The sequence below is a fragment of the Thalassophryne amazonica genome, chromosome 19 (genome assembly GCF_902500255.1).
Source record: "Thalassophryne amazonica chromosome 19, fThaAma1.1, whole genome shotgun sequence".
Taxonomy (NCBI): domain Eukaryota; kingdom Metazoa; phylum Chordata; class Actinopteri; order Batrachoidiformes; family Batrachoididae; genus Thalassophryne; species Thalassophryne amazonica.
In genome coordinates, this window is record NC_047121.1 from 47,876,139 (window position 1) to 47,899,590 (window position 23,452).

The 23,452-nt window shown below is 41.0% G+C and overlaps 1 protein-coding gene across 5 annotated transcripts in view; it reads left to right on the plus strand.

Annotated features, from left to right (window-relative positions):
• Positions 1 to 23,452, plus strand: part of qkia (QKI, KH domain containing, RNA binding a) — a 150,155-nt gene that overhangs the window by 92,094 nt on the left and 34,609 nt on the right. For all 5 annotated transcript variants that reach the window (XR_004557967.1, XR_004557968.1, XM_034160071.1 and 2 more), the window contains exon 4: positions 14,872 to 15,015. Coding sequence is in view for 3 of the 5 variants with exons in the window: in XM_034160071.1 (XP_034015962.1) it covers positions 14,872 to 15,015 (144 nt within the window). In the remaining 2 variants the exon portion in view is untranslated. The remainder of the gene's footprint in view (positions 1 to 14,871; positions 15,016 to 23,452) is intronic.

The window sequence follows — 23,452 nt, forward strand, 5'->3', positions numbered from 1 at the left end:
ACATGGAGAAGACGTGGACCATGTGCAGAAAGTTTACACGCTGTAAACAAACCTATAGTCCAAGTTACAGTGTCGCACAAAGCAGCACACTGATTAAACATGAAGTCTTTTAATCTGACCTGTTGCATCCTTTGAGCCGGATGCATTGTCACAGCCTGGCAAAAACTATTATCCACATGAGAGGCCCTTGTTTTGGCAGACTACGTCTGGTAATGCTTTAATTCCTTAACATGAAAATTGCTTGTGAATGAACGCAGGCTGGTACACTCTGAGAAAATTAATTAAAACATTTTTCTTGTTGACGTCATGCAGCTGTTGAGGTCAGAGAGTGGGGCTATGACATAGTTTCACAAAAGTTCCGTATTGCTTGTCCACATGAAAGTGCAAAAGCTTGTCAGATTTATCCACTCTGTGACCCATTTTCAAGAAATAGTGTTTTCAGCCTTGGAATAACACTGTTTGTGTGTGGACAAAACACTGATATGATTCAAAACCTTTGCGGATATGTCTAAACCCATCTCTTTGTGAACACGGCCTCAAGTTGATTTGATGGCCAGAAACACAAACAATGTGTGTGAATAACTAACCCCTACTATGGATTTTGGTAGAGGAGGAAGTTAAACTCACACAACAGCATGGTGTGAATCTGCTACTTTTTGTTCTGGTAGCAGCAAAAACAGAAAAATGTCGATCCATTTTTTTAATGATAAAATTGTGGGAGAAAAACAGCTTTGCAGTAATGTCAAAAGTAGCCAGTCCAATTTGTTTCAAACAATGGTAAATGGACTGCATTTATATAGCGCTTTCCATCTGGATCAGACGCTCAAAGCTCAAGTGATGCCTCACATTAACCCCCATGTGAGGCTGGTGCCATACAAGATACTCACTAGACACTGGGAGTAACTAGGGGATTAAAGACCTTGCCCAAGGGCCCTTAGTCATTTTCCGGTCAGGCTGGGATTTGAACCGAGGGTCCTCTGGTCTCAAGCCCAACCACTAGACCATCACCTCCTAAATGATCCATATAAATGTGTGTATCTTTCAGATATTTTTTTTATTATGGCCACATAAGTGATACCTGTGGATTCACAGATGAGAAAGAGTCCTTCCTGATTGAAATCCTTCATGTAAACATAGTCAGAGTCAGCAGACTGGTACATTGAGTTTCAAGTTGTTTTATTTCTATAGCGCCAAATCACAACAAAGCTGCCTCAAGGCACTTCATATGAGTGAGGTCAAACCCCACCAACCTCCCTGAGCATGCACACAGTCAACAGTGGTAAGGAAAAACTCTGGTGATAATGAGGAAGAAACCTCAAGCAGACCAGACCCAAAAAGTTGACCCACTGCTTAGGCCATTCTAACAGTTACAAGGTTTTTACAGATTGTACAAGACTTTCTTTACAAACAGAAGAAACAGAAGAGCAACAAAAACAGAGTCCTTAATTGAAAATACAGTAGAGTCCATGCTGGATTTCTAATACATAACTTAACTAGGACTGTTGCGTTTTCTCCCATAACACCATTGTTTCAGCAGATGTGCACAGTGCCTCGTATCCTTGAATGTTGCATGAAAGGCCGAACAGCTCCGGGCATGTGCTTAACGTAAATTGTCTCAAGGTACAAATGTGCTTCAGTTTCACCTAGGGCACATGCCTAGGTGAAACTGAAGCATATGCCCTACTGGGTCACGGTATTATCGAAACATCTTATATAGTATAACCCATTCGGTACTTGTACTGGTAATCTGGTCCCCATATTTTTGATATATTAGCGGTTTATGTGTCTCTTCTCTCCCTCCCTCCTTATCTTTCCTGCTTCTGTGGCGTGTTGTCTGTGAGGCTCCAGTTTTTGCTCTTCTGAAAAGCGGCAGAAATGGATTTGTTAAAGTGGTCTCTGTACGCAATTGACACTATTTTTTTCTACAAGACATTCGGGGGCGGAGGACCCGACCTGTCCTGCCGGGACGCATGTGATGGGCTACATGATGGACTTGTGGAGGAGATGGCAGGTCATGTGCCTTTACGCGCTGTCTGTGGAGGACGTCGAAGATGTGTATCTATTTGGCTTGGGAGTGACCGGCTTTCTGCTGTGTGGCGCGGGCATAGCGCTGGTTTACTGGAAAATTAAAAAAGTGGAGGCTGTTTTGATTGGGCCGTCCAGATTGCCCTACTTGATTGATTCGATTGGAAGGACAGTGACTGCTCAGTCGGCGGGTGTTAACCGCACGTTGGAAACCATCTCTGGGAGGATTGCAGCGCTGGAAAACCGCCTTGACCGGCAGTAATGACCACATCCTTTCTACATTCAGATGCATTGAGAGCCACTTTGTTCTCAGAACTGTGGAATCTTTCAGGCGTCTGCTAATCAGACATTCATTTGGCTTCCCCAAGACAGCTGCACTTCAAGGCCGCTGCGATTAAAAAAAAAAACCTCCAAGAAGATTAAACACTCAAGCCTCGCTTCCCCGGTCTCCCCCTCCCTCAGCTTCTCCAGCTCTGACGTTGACTGTGAACAGTGACTGCTCAGAGCTGAACCCCCCCTCCCTTCCAGGATTCAGTCATGGCCGTTTAGCGCCAAAAAGGGCTGCTACCGGAGTGTTCTGATAAACTGGACTTTCAAATCTTGGCTGTCGTCCTGTGTTCTTGTTTGTCTGTGTGTTTACTGTTCTCTGTGCTGATAAGAGTTTTTTCCTCATTGTTGTGGCTTCTTGAAGGCAGCAACCTTGAGGGTTTTTTTCTCTTCCTTACTTTGTGTGTGCTTTTTTATATGTTTATGTACCGGGCCGGCCTATGTGTGTTGTGTGTGTGTGTCGTTTGTTATGGGTCGGTCTTGGTTTGCACAGCCCTGCTGTTGACCAAGACAGGGATGTACATCTGGAGCTGGTCCCCGGGCGCCTTATGGCGACTTCTGCTCCTACTGGCAATTAGGATGGGTTAAATGCAGTAGACACATTTCATTGTGCAGGGAACATGTTCTTCTGTGCATATGACAATAAAATTCTTTTTGAATCCTTTGAAGATGCTAGGCTGCTGTTTTGTGCAGCAGTTCTGAATGGGTTTCCTCCTTATGCTCCAGTGTCCTTTGACCATTGAAAATACCCATATTTATGCTGTTAATCCTTGTAGATGTGGAGTTGTGTCAGAAAAGGCATGCAACAGAAAACTTGTACCAAATTGATGCACAGGCCATAAGAATCAGAGTTCCATTGGGCGAGATGGGGACTTGATATTTTGACCCTGAATAAATGACAGCAGCCAAAAGAAAACTCTTTAGAGACAGCTCCAGAGTTCAGTAAGCAAGTTTAAAAGACAAAATTGAGATCTATAGCATGAAACATAAAGTTTATGGTTGCACATGCTTTACAGTGCAACATTTGGAAAAGGGGAGGAGAGCAGGTCAGCAGAAAATAAGTCTTCTATTTTTGTAGCCATTTGCACTGAGGTGTCATCTACATCAAGAACGGAGGCCTCTAAATTTACTGAGCTCAGGCTTAGAAGTGTTAAAGCTAGCAGGCAAACAGGTGCTGTACAGACCTTTGAAGTCCAGTAACTCAATAAAATTATCGCTTCAATTTCTGGTCCTATTCTTGGACGTCATCACAGCATGTATGCACATTTCTCTTCAAACTTTTTCTCAACATTAGTTTCAGTGCCTGCCTCCTTTTTAATCACCCATCCCCCTTCCCCTTTTCTCCTGTTTGTCATGTAGTCACTTTGTGTTTTAGGGCACGTGGCAACCTCGTGCACAAGCAGGCCTGCTAATGTGTGGCTGTGTGTTAGGGGTCAAGCAATATGTTTAATTCACAGAGTCTTTCAACATGACCTTCACACAAAACATGCAAGGAGCCATAAATAACATTATTATGAAGTTGAACAAATAAAGACGCCCGGCACAGCTCCAGTCTGCACACTGCTATCATCTTCTATGCCAGTCTGTGGGACAGCAGACTTAAGCACTCACAGGCTGAACTTGTGACGTCTAACAATTCAAGTGGTGCTATGGGATGGACTTGGCTACAAACCAGAAAGCAGCTGTTCATATTCTAAAAGGGACCTCTCTTAATTTTTTTTTTATACAATAGTGTCATTCTAAGTGCTAAATTAAACACATTTTTACAGTTATTTTCAAAATTTGCATTTTCTATTAATTAATAATTATTGCCCTAAACAAATTCACTAAAAATTAATCGCCGTTAGACTTTATATTCGAATTTATATCATGTCCTCAGCTAGACTGATAAAAAAAAATGGTCTACTCTTGAAGCTCACAAGACTTGTCCCTGTTCTGGTTGTCTGTGCAATCACGGCAGCAGCTGGCTTTGGTCTTCTTGACCTGTATCCTGTTTCCGATGCTCATGTTGGCTGTGGCTCACTCCGCAAAACTAGGGCTGAAACGATTCCTCGAATAATTTGATTACTAAAATGCTTCGAGGCAAAATTCTCTGCCTCAAGGCTTCCTTTAATTTACTACTATGTGTGCGATGCATGCACAGCACGCTCACTTTCGCTTTTGATGCCATAAAGCACATGTGACGCGCAAAATGGAGACAGACGGAGACGAAAACGTTGAGCGGCAGGGAGCACAAAATAACCCATGGAGAAGTGTGGGACCGTTATCAATTAAACCGAAAGCAAAACAAAGTACAATGCGTGTACTGCAAAACGGAATTAGCTTTCCATAACAGCACTTCTTCCATGCTACAGCACCTGATCCGAAAACATCCACTGTATGCATTGAGCCTGCCAAACGGACCCAACAGGTGATGTTAATGTCACATTCACAAATGTATTTAATTTAGATCAGTGATTGCTAGTAGGGATGGGTATCGTTAAGAATCTATAAATTCGTTATTCAGTTAACATTGTGCCAGAGCTAGCTGGTGGTCAGAGATAGCTCTGACCCCTTACCGTTTGTTTTTGTCTCGCAAACGCTCCGCTGAAGAAACAAGATTAGTCCGATAATTTACCCACACTGACAACAAATGAGTAAAGTAAGTACTTTTATGCGCTTTGTGGTTTTTTTTGAGACATTTTGTGATGCAGAAACACGCTCCTGTGATATTAAACGAACCCTCGCACACGCTGAGGAAATGAGATTAGCTGTCTAATCAGTGGGTCAGAGTTCTATGCATTTTGTGGTTTCTTGAGGCATTTTGTGAATGCAGAAATGTGCTCAGACCTCAAAACTCGCTTCTGTGACATAAGCCAAACGTACCCTCTCTTCTGTGGCGTTTAATGGCAGCCGGCATCCTTATTGTTGCATTGCTGACATCTTCTGCATCAGTCTGTTATAGCAATACTAAACTCTCTCAAAAGCCAACACTTCCTTTTTTGGTCATCTTTTTTGTCATCTTTAAAATGAATCCAGAATATGCCAATGCCACTTATCCGATTACTTGATTAATCGCCAGAATAATGGATAGAATGCTTGATTACTAAAATAATTGACAGCTGCAGCCATATTTCAAAGCCATTCTCAGCAGGACAAGTGAGGAATTGTGGGTAGCCATCACGTTATATGTTACAACCCCTGGCAATAATTATAGAATCACCGGCCTCGGAGGATGTTCATTCAGTTTAATTTTGTAGAAAAAAAGCAGATCACAGACATGACAGAAAACTAAAGTCATTTCAAATGGCAACTTTCTGGCTTTAAGAAACACTATAAGAAATCAGGAAAAATAATTGTGGCAGTCAGTAACGGTTACCTTTTTAGACCAAGCAGAGGGAAAAAATATGGAACCACTCAATTCTGAGGAATAAATTATGGAATCACCCTGTAAATTTTCATCCCCAAAACTAACACCTGCATCAAATCAGATCTGCTCATTAGTCTGCATCTAAAAAGGAGTGATCACACCTTGGAGAGCTGTTGCACCAAGTGGACTGACATGAATCATGGCTCCAACACGAGAGATGTTAATTGAAACAAAGGAGAGGATTATCAAACTCTTAAAAGAGGGTAAATCATCACGCAATGTTGCAAAAGATGTTGGTTGTTCAGTCAGCTGTGTCTAAACTCTGGTCCAAATACAAACAACATGGGAAGGTTGTTAAAGGCAAACATACTGGTAGACCAAGGAAGACAGAGTGTCAAGACAGAAAACTTAAAGCAATATGTCTCAAAAATCAAAAATGCACAACAAAACAAATGAGGAGCGAATGGGAGGAAACTGGAGTCAACGTCTGTGACCGAACTGTAAGAGACCACCTAAAGGAAATGGGATTTACATACAGAAAAGCTAAACGAAAGCCATCATTAACACCTAAACAGAAAAAAACAAGGTTACAATGAGCTAAGGAAAAGCAATCGTGGACTGTGAATGACTGGATGAAAGTCATATTCAGTGATGAATCTCAAATCTGCATTGGGCAAGGTGATGATGCTGGAACTTTGGTGCCGTTCCAATGAGATTTATAAAGATGACTGCCTGAAGAGAACATGTAAATTTCCACAGTCATTGATGATACGGGGCTGCATGTCAGGTAAAGGCACTGGGGAGGTGGCTGTCATTACATCATCAATGAATACACAAGTTTACTTTGATATTTTGGACACTTTTCTTATCCCATCAATTGAAAGGATGTTTGGGGATGATGAAATCATTTTCCAAGATGATAATGCATCTTACCATAGAGCAAAAACTGTGAAAACATTCCTTGCAAAAAGACACATAGGGTCAATGTCATGGCCTGCAAATAGTCCGGATCTTAATCCAATTGAAAATCTTTGGTGGAAGTTGAAGAAAATGGTCCATGACAAGGCTCCAGCCTGCAAAGCTGATCTGGCAACAGCAATCAGAGAAAGTTGGAGCCAGATTGATGAAGAGTACTGTTTGTCACTCATTAAGTCCATGCCTCAGAGACTGCAAGCTGTTCTAAAAGCCAGAGGTGGTGCGACAAAATACTAGTGATGTGTTGGAGCGTTCTTTTGTTTTTCATGATTCCATAATTTTTTCCTCAAAATTGAGTGATTCCATATTTTTTTCCCTCTGCTTGGTCTAAAAAAGTAACCGTTACTGACTGCCACAATTTTTTTTCCTGATTTCTTATAGTGTTTCTTAAAGCCAGAAAGTTGCCATTTGAAATGACTTTAGTTTTGTGTCATGTCTGTGATCTGCTTTTTTCTACAAAATTAAACAACTGAATGAACATCCTCCGAGGACGGTGATTCCATAATTTTTTCCAGGGGTTGTATAAGTGAGTGAGTCGGACTCTATTTTTAGACAAGCATATAAACAGCCAGCCAAGTCAGAGAGAGACGCTGTTTGACAGTCATGCTGATCACACTTGAACTTTGTGAAACTTTTGTCAGTCCGTCTTATCGATATTCTCCCTCTGTGGCACATAGAATTCAATATCGATACATTAAGGCTTTTTGGAGACACAAAGTCTTTAAACTGTAAAATAAACTGTTAATTTTTGAATGTAACTGCAGGTGTGGACACAGGAAGAGCTCTGGATTATTTAATGAAGGATTTTGATGGCAGGTTTTTCTTTCACTCAGGCAGACAGAGATGCTGTTTTCAGCTGTGCTGTGCTTCACTCTGAACTCCTGTTAACAGCGCTGTGGCCTCACAGAATGCTGAAGTCACTGACTGGCGAACTCTCTTTTTTTTTTTTTTTAAATGTAGGCATGAAGATGAAACTTTGCAACCATTGAGTCGGTACATACAGCACTGTAGAAGCTGTCATATTGGCGTATCGGCTGGTATAAATAGCCAGTACCAATATCTGCAAAAATGCTGAATATCTGCGCTGATAATTCGCTCGGCCCTGGTTGACCCTATTATATACTTCGCATCCAGAAATTATTCACAACGCTTCACTTTGTCCACATTTTATGTTACAGCCTTATTCCCAAATGGCATAAATTCATTTTTTCTGTCAAAATTCTACTCACAACACCCCATGATGACAACATCAAAAATCCTTTTTTTTTTTTTGTTTTTTTTGTTTTTGGGTTGAAATCTTTGCAAATTTCTTAAAAAAAAAAAAACAAAACTAATAAATCATATGTACGATAAGTATTCACACCCTTTTCTCAATACTTTGTTGATGCACCTTTAGCAGCAATTACAGCCTTAAATCTTCTTGAATATCACATATTGAGTGTCACAATCTTGGTGCACCTATCTTTGGGCAGTTTTGTCCATTCCTCTTTGCAGCACCTCTCATTCTCCATCAGGTTGGATGGGGAGCGTCGGTGCGCAACCATTTTCAGCTCTCTCAAAGATGTTCAAGGATTCTGATCTGGGCTCTGGCTGGGCCACTCATGGACATTCACAGAGTTGTCCTGAAGCCACTCCTTTGATATCTTGTGTGCTTAGGGTCATTGTCCTACTGAACGATGTACTGTCACCCCAGTCTGAGGTCAAGAGCGCTCTGGAGGTTTTCATCCAGGATGTTTCAATACATTGCTGCATTCATCTTTCATGTAGATGTGATTTATTGTTTTTTTGTTGTTGTTGTTGTTGTTGATGTTTTAATAAATTTGCAAAAATCTCAAACTTTTTTCATATTGTCATTGTGTGGGGTATTATGTATAGACTTTTGAGGGGAAAAAAATTAATTTTGTCTATTTTGGAATAAAGCTGTAACATCAAAAAAATGTGGTAAAAGTGATGCGATGTGAATACTTTCTGGATGCACTCTCTCTCTCCCTGTCTTTATATATATGCTGCCAGCTTGTGTTCTACTCGAGACATGCTGGGCCCGATGCAAACACTAAAATAATAATTACTCCAACGTGTCAGGAACTGATGGTGTGTGTGTGTGTGTGTGTGTGTGTGTGTGTGTGTGTGTGTGTGTGTGTGTGTGTGTGTGTGTGTGTGTGTGTGTGTGTGGGGCTTGATTTCAATAAGGATCATGTGCAGAAGTTCCTTGTTTTCATTAAGTTCCTTATAAAAATGGAAAGCAGTGACATTTGTTTCTTGTTTTTAAGCTCAAAAATTATTTGATTGTGACTATATATATATATATATATATATATATATATATACACACACACACACACAGTGGGGCAAAAGAGTATTTAGTCAGTCCCTGATTGTGCAAGTTCTCCTACTTAGAAAGATGAGAGAGGTCTGTAATTTTCATCATAGGTACACTTCAACTATGAGAGACAAAATGAGGGGGAAAAAAAATCCAGGATGTCACACTGTAGGATTTTTAAAGAATTTATTTGTAAATTATGGTGGAAAATAACTATTTGGTCACTAACAAAAGTTCAACTCAATACTTTGTAACATAATCTTTGTTGGCAATGACAGAGGTCATACTTTTCCTGTAAGTCTTCACCAGGTTTGGACACACTGTAGCTGGTATTTTGGCCCATTCCTCCATGCAGATCTCCTCTAGAGCAGTGATGTTTTGGCGCTGTCGCTGGACAACATGGACTTTCAACTCCCTCAACAAATTTTCTATGGGGTTGAGGTCCGGAGACTGGCTCGGCCACTCCAGGACCTTGAAATGCTTTTTACGGAGCCACTCCTTCATTGCCCGAGCGGTGTGTTTGGGATCATTGTCATGCTGGAAGACCCAACCATGTTGCATCTTCAATGCTCTCACTGATGGAAGGAGGTTTTAGCTTAAAATCTCACGATACATGGCCCCGTTCATTCTTCCCTTAACACGGATCGGTCGTCCTGTCCCCTTTGCAGAAAAACAGCCCCAAAGCATGATGTTTCCACCCCCATGCTTCACAGTATTCATGGTGTTCTTGGACTGCAACTCAGCATTCTGCTTCCTCCAAACACGACGAATTGAGTTTTTACCAAAATGTTCTATTTTGGTTTCATCTGACCACATGATATTCTCCCAGTCCTCTTCTGGATCATCCATATGCTCTCTGGCAAACTTCAAACGGGCCTGGACGCGTGCTGGCTTAAGCAGGGGGACACGCCTGGCACTGCAGGATTTGAGTCCCTCTCTGCGTAGTGTGTAGCCTTTGTTACTTTGGTCCCAGCTCTCTGCAGGTCATTCATCAGGTCCCTCCGTGTAGTTCTGAGATTTTTGTTCACCGTTCTCATGATCATTTTGACCCCACAGGATGAGATCTTGCGTGGAGCCCCAGAGAGAGGGAGATTATCAGTGGTTTTGTATGTCTTCCATTTTCTTACAATTGCTCCCACAGCTGATTTATTCACACTAACCTGCTTGACTATTGTAGATTCACTCTTCCCAGCATGGTGCACATCTACAATTTTCTTCCTGGTGTCCTTCGACAGCTCTTTGGTCTTGGCCATGGTTGAGTTTGGAGTCTGACTGTTTGAGGCTGTGGACAGGTGTCTTTTTATACAGATAACGAGTTCCAACAGATGCCATTAATACAGGTAACAGGTGGAGGACAGAAGAGCTTCTTAAAGAAGAAGTTACAGGTCTGTGAGAGCCAGAAATCTTGCTTGTTTGTGGGTGACCAAATACTTATTTTCCACCATAATTTACAAATAAATTCTTTAAAATTCCTAGAATGTGATTTCCTGAATTTTTTTTTTCTCATTTTGTCTCTTAGTTGAAGTGTATCTATGATGAAAATTACAGACCTCTATCATCTTTCTAAGTAGGAGAACTTGCACAATCAGTGGCTGACTAAATACTTTTTACCTCACTGTGTGTGTGTGTGTGTGTATGTATATGTATATATATATATATATATGTATATATATATATAATATCTTGCCCGTGGGGCTCCATGGGCTCTAGATTGGGTAGTATTTATAAAATAGGTAGCTGACATATTTTTAAGGGTGGCAATTATACAAAGTTTATATAGAGTTGGAATGGGAATAGAACCTTTGACTTCAGCAGTTTTTAGAAAAACTGAACCTTTTTATTTCCTGTTAATGTAACTTTGTTAATTTACTGTCTTAATGTATTTATAAATTGTTCTTATCATACAAACTATTATTATTATTGTTACTATTATTATTATCATCAGTGTTATTATTTTATTAGTAAGTAAGTCCCTTCGGCTGCTCCCTTGTTTGCACTCGGGGTCGCCACAGCAAATCCAAGGTGGATTGTTTCTATTTTGTCATTTGTTTTTTAAATGTACCACAATGGAAATAAGTGTTTTTACTTTCTTGTGACATCCATGTATTTTTAATGTATTTACAATTATATTATGTATTTACATTGAACTTACTAAATAAAAATCACACATGCATGTAGGCATACACAGATGCCACTTGGCTTTTTAATATATAGATGATTTGCTGCCCCCTGCTGGAATAGCATTTAAGTCCAGAATGTAATAATCAATGCCCATTATTCTGTGTTGTTAGCTAATATCCCTAATTTCTAAAGATATTAGTCCTGTCAACTTTCCATTTGTGTCCCATAAACATACCAAACGGCAAATGTCAGCTCTCGCCAGTTTCTCTATGATCAAAGCCACATTCACTCACACACACATATATGCACACACTATATATATGTGTGTGCATGTGCATGTATGTGTCTGCGCACGCACGCATGTGGGTGATTCTTAGACTACGGGCACTTATTAGGTCCTTTGATCATATTGTATGAAAAACAGAAAAAGGGGAAATTTCACACTTTTATCGTTATCTTTACAATGAAAGTGTTTTAAGAAATTTGTTCTAGTAGTCTATGATGACTTTCACCTTTTTTTCAGCATCATTATATGCAAATATTGCCGTTTTGTGCTTGTCCCACACCCAGACATTTGATCTTCAATGATAAAAATGAATGGTAAAAAAATGTTTTTTCTAATGTTTTAAAATATCTGAATAAAATATCAGTAAAATAATCACAACATAATTGGGGTATTCAATGTCATACAACTGTTGTGATTTTTTTAAACAAAATGTAGTTGTCTCACACTATTGCCGTAATTTCCACCACAACACTGTAATGTCCCTTTAAACAGTTTGTATGAAAGATTGTTTGGGTAGTTTCTATGGAGATAAACAGTGACATCAGAGCACATGTATATAGCGCCAAATCACAACAAACAGTTGCCCCAAGGTGCTTTATATTGTAAGGCAATGGTGTGGTGGAAATTACATTTACAAGGCCAATAGTGCCCATAGTTAAAGAATCACCCATAAATTCATCTGCCCATTTTTACACTGTTGAAAGAAAAATGGGTACACCATCCACTAATGTGCCAACCATTTACTCTTCTGTGGTTGCTTGTTGTACCTCCTAAACCCAAACACGGATAGTGCCCGTAGTTAAAGAATCACCCATGTGTTAAATGACAAATTGTGATATAAAATAATTGTAATTTAAGAAAGCTTTCAGGTTAACAAACTACTCATGAATGCGAGTGTATGGCACAAAGGTGCACACTGTGAGATCAACTAATGTTAGGCAGTTTGGGGGGGTGTTAATAGAAGAAATGTGTGTGCAACTTACTTATTATGTGCATAATATGCACCTCCCATGTGCATTAAGCCTTTTCCCTGCATACAGTGGTCTCCCCATGGCCTGTCTCTGTCTAAACAAAAATGCTGAGTCACCTCACAGTCCCCATGTCCCATAATAGTCCCTAAGCAAACAGCCATGTTGAAATAATGGCCTGACTGCTGAAAGTAGCCCCTACTCCCTCCTTGTGGAAAAGGGGAAAAACGAGAGTGGAATATTGAACTTTTCTTTCTCTTTCCGTGTGTGTGTGTGTGTGTGTGTGTGTGTGTGTGTGTGTGTGTGTGTGTGTGTGTGTGTGTGTGTGTGTGTGTGTGTGTGTGTGTTGCAAAGAGCAGTGCCATGGCAACAGCTCCCTGTGGAGTAGAAAGCAGGTGGGTGGCACTCGAGCTCTCGGCTCTCCAAGTACGTTTGTGTCAGTTTCCTGGCACTTTGTGTATTGAAATCATGTCAGGTGGGCCTCCTGCAGAGCGCCACAATGTGCTGAGTGTGATTAGGCACCCTCACAGTAGCTGTTGCTCCACAAATGAGCAGCAGAGATTTGATGTTGAGGTGGTTTACATGGGTAGGTGTAATCAACACGGCGATCAAGTCCATGAAAGTTCGACACCAACATCAAAAAGTGTGAAAGATGAGATGCGGCTGATTGTTTGAAACTCCATCGACAATAAACCAGAAAAATTCCAAATCACTGTGAACATGTGAGAACAATGTTACAGCAGTAGCGTTTGGACGAAGTTGGAGGACAGTCAAACGTTACACTGGCGTTACGGAAACTACGCAAACGATAACGAACTGTCACGACACAGCAAAAATGAAATATGGATGAATTAAGGTTGTCATTGGGATTCGTTCACATTTTCAACAGTTTGAAGATTCTGATGAAGCGCCAGCTGCAGGAACGAAGCTGAACGATGGTTAAACGATGCCTCTGAAAGTTGACGTAAGACCACATTTCTTGTTTCGTTTGGGTTTCGGTGTCCTTGTCCTTCGTTAGTGCCATGTGACCAGCAAGGTTGGGTAGGATTACTTTGAAATGTAATCCAAAAGTAATCAGATTACAAGTAATCCAGATGTATGTACATACATACATGTAATCCACATGTATTCTTTCAAAGTAATCCTACCCAACCTTGGTGACCAGGGCTTCCCACCGTTGACTGCCCATGTCAGAACATAAACCAAGCATGAAGTTAAAGGAATTATCTGTAGACCTCCGAGTCAGGATTGTCGTGAGGGACAAATCTGAGGAAGGGTACAGAAACATTTCTGCTGCTTTGGAGGTCCCAATGAGCACAGTGGCCTCCATCATTCATAAATGGAAGACGTCTGGATCCACCAGGACTCTTCCGAGAAAGAAAAATGCAGACACTGCCTTTTTTTTTTTTTTTCTTTTTTTTTGAACAGCCCAATGTTCCTTTTTCTTCACTTTCTGTAGAGTAATAACAAATTCCATAAATTTTTGTTCGTGTCTTGATTTGGAATTGAATGTACAGTGTTCCCAGTGCATTTATGTGTATGGAAATAAAAGCTATTATAAGGATTTTTAATTTTACTCACTTTTTGTACACACTGCTATTATTTTGGACACAACTGTACATGTATCATCACACCCTTACTGGGGACAAGCATCAACACCAATTAGCCATAGGGGCTATAGGCTATCTTCTTTTTTCTTCTTCTGTCCAGTTACAAATGGCCTATGAAAATGTAGTGTCTATGTATAAAATTGTCTGTAATTTCTAATTGGTTCATGCAATGTTTATGTTAAATCCTCTGAATTAAAGCTGAAAGTCTACACTGTCAGCACATCATAATTGCTTTATTTTTTCAGATTTTTACTGTCAAACTTTGAAGAGCTCCTGTTCCGATTTAACAGCGTGGAAAGGCTGTTGAACACCGATGTTTGTTTTGAATACAGCCCATTTAGCTTTTTTAAGAAAAGAACGCTGTGCTACATTTTGGCACTCTCGAATGCTTTGGCGCTGCCTTTTCAGAATAATGAAAAACTCTTGGAGATGTATTGTTACATCATTGCTGTTGTCAACACAAACAGTCACACACAGTGCACCGTAACACACAACCTTTAATTAATTTAAAGTACTATAACCACAAAATCTCATCACAGTTCTATGAGGAAAGTTAGGGAAATCTTACAAAAATGCCGCTTACATTCCAATTCTTTTTTCCAGCCATCTTTCAGTAATATTAATTGCTGCAGGGGCTAACTGTCATCTTTGTGTCAGCGAAGCAAGGGATCTATTAAAGAAAGCTGCCCTTTCATAGTTAAAGAAAATAGCTGATTAAAGACCTGTTCCTGTCATTCTGCTGTTCTGCACCGGAGTCTTGATGTCCTTTGAATGCCTTCCTTTCCCCTTCACTTCCTGTGATGCTGTGGTACTGCACTGGTGTTCAAACACACTCACTGTCACATCCACTCACTGTCTCGCTCTTTCACAATGCCTCTGTCTTCACCCAGGAGGAGCAAAACAGAGGGAAGCCAAACTGGGAACACCTAAATGAAGACCTTCATGTCCTGATCACAGTGGAAGACACACAAGCCAGAGCAGAGATCAAGATGAGGAGAGCAGTGGAAGAGGTCAAGAAGCTCCTCGTACCTGCTGTGAGTACACAGTACATTACATAGTATGACACAGTACTGTGACTGTAATATATTGTGCTCCACAAGTACAGTTATTCACATTTCCAAGGTAACACAAAGAACATGATTGTAGGTCTGATTCTGTTGCATTAGTTCTGAAAAGCCTTTTTAACCCTTATCCAACTGAGCTAATGAAGGTACATATGGTATCATTTCCACCCTGTTGTTAGCATCCTGTTTATTTCCATATATAGCTGAGTGGGGCGAAAAACATGGCTAGCTGCTGCCGCCACCTCCTGCGAGTACCACATTTTATCTTTGCTTCCCTGCGGTCCTGTTTCCTTACATCTTCCACCACTGTTTATGGCTGTTGGCAGTTTTTGGCATGAAATGATTACTTGCTAAGTTGACTGTGGTGAGCAGGTGACAAAGACAGCTGAAGGCTCACATTTGCCATCACATGTCAATGTACAGAGCCTTGTGTAGCATTTGGAAATACAGCACACTGATGTAAAGTCAAACAGTGTGATTAAATATGCAAGGCAGATCATCCCCTTCTCTCCCAGCAAAGCCTGAATCCAGTCTGACAGCGTGAGAAGCATTTCACTCTGTCCTTGTCTTCAGCTTGTCTCTGTTCAGCCTGCTTGTCACTTCTTTTCATATTTGTGTTTGATTTCTGAGTGTATCATCTTGTTACTTGAGGCCAAAATATGGCCATCGGGTATTGCAAAGGCCTTGCATCCACCCACCCATTCGTCTGTCTGTGCTCAGCATAAGTCCAGTCGTTTTACTGCCAGGGTCTTCAAATTCACAGGTAGCATTCTTGGGTCACAGACCTTGCACAAGGTCAGAGGTGGCTAACCTTTACCTATTTTAAGAGGTCAGCAGGTCACATTGTGTTTCCTATTTTTATGCTCATATGGCTGAAGGTATTTTAGCATCATGTTATATTTTATACTGTAAAAAGAAGAAATGCTGCTGTTGCTGTTTTTTTTTTCCGGGTGGGTGTCCCTCCTTATTTGTACATTAAAAATTTTAAACCTACCACTATAGAATTTATAGCCAAGTCATGCTTTCCTTTGTCATGCACTGGGGGAGTGTCCAAATATCTCTTTTAATAAATAAATATCAGATTCTCTGTTAATGTAAAGACTTACTGGTCTGCAATTGATATAATCAACCTGTCTGTATGTCAGCAATGACTATAATATTGATTGCTATTACATGTCACAAATATTGACCTATGTGGCCCCCTGTTTGTAATATTATACTAAATGTGCTGTATGTTATTTGACCAGTCTGTCGGTAGTCTCTCGTAAATTGTTAAATGAAGGTTTTGGTGGAGCAGTTGGCTGTGAGGCTTGATAAAATGTTTGTGCTTCATCTCAACTACTTCATGAAAATTCAGTAAGATGTCTTTTATAATACATTCCAATTCTAAGAAATGCTGAATGTGCTGGGGTTTTTGTGTGTGTTTTTTTATTAAATATTTGTGCCAAATTCCATTTTTTGAGATATTCTAAGAGTGTGCGGTCAACCAGCAGTTTCATAAGTATGTGACTTTTTGTGCTTTCACCTTTGCTGCAGGAGCATTCCAAAAATTTCTACAGAGAAAAAGCCCGTGCTTGTGTGATTCGAACATCCAAACAGCTTATCTACTGACCCAGTTAACAGACAAACATTAATATCAATCCCCAGGCCTGGTATTAGTCCACTTTTAACAAATAAATGAATTAAGATTATATATGTATATTTTGCACATCTGATGTTCTTTTCTCCTTACATTAGGGCAGCGGTTTCCGGACTGGGTCCTTGTGTGGCTCTGCCTTGTGTTGTGTCCTGCTCCACACACACACACACACACACACACACACACACACACACACACACACACACACACACACACACACACACACACACACACACACACACAGTTAACTGGCTGCGATTTAATCAGTCCATCACAGGTTGGGACAGGTGTGTGCAGAACAGGAAGACATGAAAAACATGCATTAACAGTGAGGAAGTTTGATTATGATTGAACAGTCTTGTCTCAGAAAGTTGGTTTGACACATTATTTGTACGTATGTTTCACTCATGTTGATGCACCCATCTCATGAGAGGATGGGCAGTCGGGCTGCTTGGCTGTAATGCCCTTTACCATGTTGAACTAAATTGGATTAAGCTATAGATGCAAAGCACTGCCTTAGTACACACACTGTTCTAATGAACAGTACGAGTACGAACGTATGGCGGAACAAAAGCAACTCTGTGTTGAAGTCTCACAGGACATGTTGTGACATGCTCACTTCTTCCACAATTTCTCAGATAGTCGCACGACTGAAAAGCCACTGAAAGCCGTCTGAATGTTCCGAATGGTGGAAGAGGTGAGCATGTCACAACATGTCCTGTGAGACTTCAACACGGTGGCACTTTTGCTGCGCCTTCAGCTTTGTGCCAAAGCCATCGGCATGAATTTCGCTGCAACCCTTTTCATGGCCAAATCTTCTGTCACAGTGGAATATGCCGAAAAAGTGCTGATGTCCACCTCTTCCGCAATTTCTCGGATAGTCACATGACGGTCCTACATCACCACAGTGTTCACTTTGGAATGATCTGGTCATTTCAGCATGTTGATGGCTGACCGGAGCGTGGCTCGCTCTCCACCATTGTGCAGCCATCTTTAAACCGGTTGTACCGCTCCTTAATCTGTGTGATGCCCGTAGGATCGTCACCGAAAGCCGTCTAAATAATCTGAATGGTTTCCACCTGGCTGTCGCCCAGTTTCTGGCAAAATTTGATGCAGTCGCGCTGTTCTAGTCGTTCCGCCATTTCCTTGCAAAGAAAAAACGACGAGAGACTCCACCCATCCTCACACAAAGGCTGCTTACAAGCAAATGACGCAGTCGACAGGCGTGAAAAAATTCACGCATGCGCACGAAGGTTCAAGGTTGGCTCATGCAAGCACACGTGATTCAAATCCATCAGGGTTTTGAAAAAAATAAAAAGGTCCGATACTTTTCTAACAGACCTCGTAAAAATGTGTAACTTTAATTTTTAATTTTCGTGGTGCAGTTTACCACTCTTTTCTGTCATCTTCTCATGTAGCTGTATTTGAGAGAATTGTATTGCATAAAGCACTCAGTTGCAAGTTTATTATGATGTGTTACATATTGTCTCGAGTTAAAGTTTCTGTTAATGCAAAATCTTTCTTTGTTGGCTCACCTGAGTATGGCATTGATTCACCGCCTGTTGCAGCAAAAACTCATTTGAGAAGAAAGAAAAAAAAAAACCATCTGGGATATTTTGCATTTGTCTTCTTTTGGTTGCAGGCACACTTCAGAGCACTTGAGGATTTTAAAATTTTTATGTTCCTGTCTGTCTTGTCAACATTTTAGTGGTTAACATCTCAGCTGATATTGTTCTCAATAGCTTTTGCTCATCTTTCAATTTAGCCTGAGTCAGACGCTGATTGACAGTGGGGATAGGGTGGTGAAGGGAAATATTAAAGGTTTACTTGTTCCTCTTTGCCCTCCGTAGTGCTCCTTTGCTCTGAAGACTGTGAAGTCTTCAACTTTGCATGAACTGGGAAAAAAACTGTCTAAAATCAAAAAGATGAGAGCATCAGGGAGAGGAAGAGAGATGGGTAGGAGAGCTTGATTGAGCTACTCTTTCAAGTGTGGATTTACTGCACTGATCCTGCTCTTACACGCATGCACACACGCACACTCATGCACACATCCACAGTAAAATGCTTCCATGTGCATGCACATACACACCGAATAATATGCTCTGCTCATCCCCTGAGTCCTTGGCTAAGGCCCTCAAACGGAGTCAGCAGTAGAGCTCCACTGCACTCGAGGTAACCTCCACTCCCATTTTTGCAGAATAAAGTGTGCATAACCTCTGATTGGCCCATTTCACTTCCTCTTCCTGTCTCTACAAGGACTGTAAAATAAAAATGACTAAACTGCAGGCAGGATTTCTTTCTTTTTTCTGTATTTTTTTTTAGTGACACTAGACATTCTTGGCTTACTTCGAGAAGAAAATAGACGACATTAGGTTAAACATATCCAAGCATGCCTTAACCCAGCCACTACACCTTGCTATTGAGTTGGGTGCCATCACTGAGGTATTACCTAGATTTTCCAGAATTTGATAGTATCTCACTAGGCGTGCTGACAAAACTCGTGATGTCTACAAAAAGCACAATCTGCTCGTTAGATCCCATACCAACAAAACTGTTTAAGGACCTGTGGCCCACTCTTGAGTGACTGCGCTGAAAATTATTAATCTCTCTAACCTCTGTATCTGTTCCTAAATGTTTTAAATCTGCTTAATACTTAAATATAATCAGACCTTAGTGTATTGAAAACTATAGGCCAATAAAAGATGACTGATTTTGTTTTGGTTTTGTTTTTCTCTCTCTCTGTTTGAGGTGTCTTCTTCTGCAGGCCTCCCGTCCTGTGCACCAGCATGGGCTCCCAAAATATTCCTGTATTTTTGTAGTATTAATTGTCAGTAGCATGGCCCAAGCAGAGGGTCACCCCTTTGAGTCTGGTCTGCTTGAGGTTTTTTTCCTCAGATCATTAGAGGGAGTTTTTCCTTACCACTGTCACCTGTGTGCTTGCTATAGGGGTTGGTAAGGTTAGACTTTACTTTCCTTGAGACAACTTTGTTGTGATTTGGCACTATATAAATGAAATAAATTGAAATTGAATTGAATGACCCAAAGGAGAGTTTCATAGTGTGATGAATTGAAGTGAAACACGGAACCACCACATGCTGCTAAACTTGACCTGAAGAAATAACGAACAGTCTTTTGATGATTCATTAGCCACATGTCATAACTTTTACAGTGTTTAAAAACTGTGAATTAAAAATGTCTCAATCTCAATATGTTAAGAACTTGCAATACAAAAAAAAAAATCATGTCTGTTTTCTAGGTATCACTTTTGGAATTTTCATACCTGATGTATTGAGCAGCCAAGCCAGGTGCTGTATTTGTAAGATATTGGATGGTGAAGGAAGCTTGAGACTGTGCTTGCTACATCGTTTTGTCATGATTGACAACAGTGGCAACAGGCATTCTGTCAGGTTCCTACATTATGGGAGATATCTGGCTGGCAAAGAGTTCAAGGATGGATAGTACACAGATAAAAGCAAAAGAAATAGTTCGTGCAGGAGCATTTCGACCCCAGAGAGCCCACCACACATCTCCGTGAATGGAACTGTCATTGCAGAGAACAAAGTGAGCATGATGGCAGCTTGAGCAGACCAGCGGCCTCGAGCAGTGCTCTCCATTTGTAACACAGCAGGAACCCAGTCCCGCTGTCTCGCTCCATCTCCCTTACTTTTATTGCCCCTATTGAAAGTGCTATTTTTGGTCTTTTCTAATTTACTATAGCTGCTGCATATTATGGAAATTAGGTATTATTTTTTGTTCAGTTTCTCAATGAGGAGTCATTTTTATAAATGCATTGGCAGTAGCTGGCAAAATACAATGCTCCTGCTGCCACTAGAAGCATTGTGGCAGTGCTTTCCATCAGTTCCCACATTTGGCTCATCACTCCCAGCATAGTCCTTCTACACCACGTTTCTGTTTTGGGTAAAGCTGCACGCCTGTCTGATTTTCTCTTGTCTGTTCTCCCCTGAGACTTATGTCACTCCCCATCCCTCCCTTTTTCCCCATTTCTCTGTCCTTTCTCACTGTTCTGTAGACCACCTTTGAGGAAGAACAGAGTAGATGTTTTTGTAAAAGGGGAAACAGATGGACCTTAATGGGTGCCACGTTTGGTGGTCTGTGGGGTGTTGTCTGTACCTGCCAGTATGCATCCGGCTTGGCAGAATGCTGCAATGGCAGCACAATCAGAAACACTGACAGGAAAGTCACAGCACGGAAAAGATGACGCACAAAAAGCATAGCCATATTTAAACAGTTGAAGTCTGTTCTAGGCATGTACTGATGTAGTAATTAATAAATACCCGGGTTTTTCTGGTTTGTTTCTCTTTCTCTCTCTCTAACTCCACACTGACAAATGAGTACAAAACACCATCTGGCTGCACCCATCCATGTATACATCTCCAATTAATGGAGTGTGTTGTTTGTTAAGCCTACCTATCGCTACCGCTGTCTTCTTGACTTAAAATCTCCATCTCACAATAACCGTCACGCATGATATCAAGCTGTATTTGTAAGAGACGTGGCATCTCTCATTCAGCTTGATGTGTGCATGGGCTCACATGGTATGTAACTCCATGAAGACCATCAACTCCTTAGTAATTCCAAGAGCAGCATACCGCAACAAGCATTTCCACAATAGTAAAACATCTGACACACGTTTTCCATTGTTGATTCGATTATAGTGCATTTTCATGCTCATAGAAATGTGATGAGCTCCAGTGAAAATGACAGTACTTACAGAAGGTTGACAAATTAAAGAAAAATCCAACATATCATGTAGGAAAGCACAATTTTTGCTGATATTAGATTTGCTGTTTTCAAACTCATGCTGGCAGATAACAATACGTATACTTTTTTAAAAGTGAAGAGTCAACTCTCCTATACCACAGTGAACCTCTGTTACTCTTATTGTGATGGCCTACATGTACACTCAACAAAAATATAAACGCAACACTTTTGGTTTTGCTCCCATTTTGTATGAGATGAACTCAAAGATGTAAAACTTTTTCCACATACACAATATCACCATTTCCCTCAAATATTGATCACAAACCAGTCTAAATCTGTGATAGTGAGCACTTCTTTGCTGAGATAATCCATCCCACCTCACAGGTGTGCCATATCAAGATGCTGATTAGACACCATGATTAGTGCACAGGTGTGCCTTAGACTGCCCACAATAAAAGGCCACTCTGAAAGGTGCAGTTTTATCACACAGCACAATGCCACAGATGTTGCAAGATTTGAGGGAGCGTGCAATTGGTATGCTGACAGCAGGAATGTCAACCAGAGCTGTTTCTCGTGTATTGAATGTTCATTTCTCTACCATAAGCCGTCTCCAAAGGCGTTTCAGAGAATTTGGCAGTACATCCAACCAGCCTCACAACCGCAGACCACGTGTAACCACACCAGCCCAGGACCTCCACATCCAGCATGTTCACCTCCAAGATCATCTGAGACCAGCCACTCGGACAGCTGCTGAAACAATCGGTTTGCATAACCAAAGAATTTCTGCACAAACTGTCAGAAACCGTCTCAGGGAAGCTCATCTGCATGCTCGTCGTCCTCATCGGGGTCTCGACCTGACTCCAGTTCGTCGTCGTAACCGACTTGAGTGGGCAAATGCTCACATTCACTGGCATTTGGCACGTTGGAGAGGTGTTCTCTTCACGGATGAATCCCGGTTCACACTGTTCAGGGCAGATGGCAGACAGCGTGTGTGGCGTCGTGTGGGTGAGCGGTTTTCTGATGTCAGTGTTGTGGATCGAGTGGCCCATGGTGGCGGTGGGGTTATGGTATGGGCAGGCGTCTGTTATGGACGAAGAACACAGGTGCATTTTATTGATGGCATTTTGAATGCACAGAGATACCATGACGAGATCCTGAGGCCCATTGTTGTGCCATACATCCAAGAACATCACCTCATGTTGCAGCAGGATAATGCACGGCCCCATGTTGCAAGGATCTGTACACAATTCTTGGAAGCTGAAAATGTCCCGGTTCTTGCATGGCCGGCATACTCACCGGACATGTCACCCAACTCAACTCTATGCGAAGGAGATGTGTTGCACTGCATGAGGCAAATGGTGGTCACACCAGATACTGACTGGTATCCCCCCCAATAAAACAAAACTGCACCTTTCAGAGTGGCCTTTTATTGTGGACAGTCTAAGGCACACCTGTGCACTAATCATGGTGTCTAATCAGCATCTTGATATGGCACACCTGTGAGGTGGGATGGATTATCTCAGCAAAGGAGAAGTGCTCACTATCACAGATTTAGACTGGTTTGTGAACAATATTTGAGGGAAATGATGATACTGTGTATGTGGAAAAAGTTTTAGATCTTTGAGTTCATCTCATACAAAATGGGAGCAAAACCAAAAGTGTTGCATTTATATTTTTGTTGAGTGTACATAGAAGCAGAAACAAAATGTTTTATTCTACCCTAAATATATAATTCACTCATACAAAACAAGGAAATTTAAATTTGGATGAGACGTAAATTATGTGTCAGAGCCACATTACAGTTTATGTGAAACAGTAACCGTAAAACCAAGCTCCATATGCCATTTCCTGTGAACACAAACAGCATTGGAACAACCCAGTGACTGAGATATCCATTGCACAAATTATACAAATTTAACACCATGGTCTGTATGCCATTTTCTATATGCCATAAACAGTATTGTTAAAAATGAAGGAAAAAAAAAAATCAGTGACTACATGGATCTCTACTGCACAGAATATGAGGTTTAATCCTTAACTTGAACT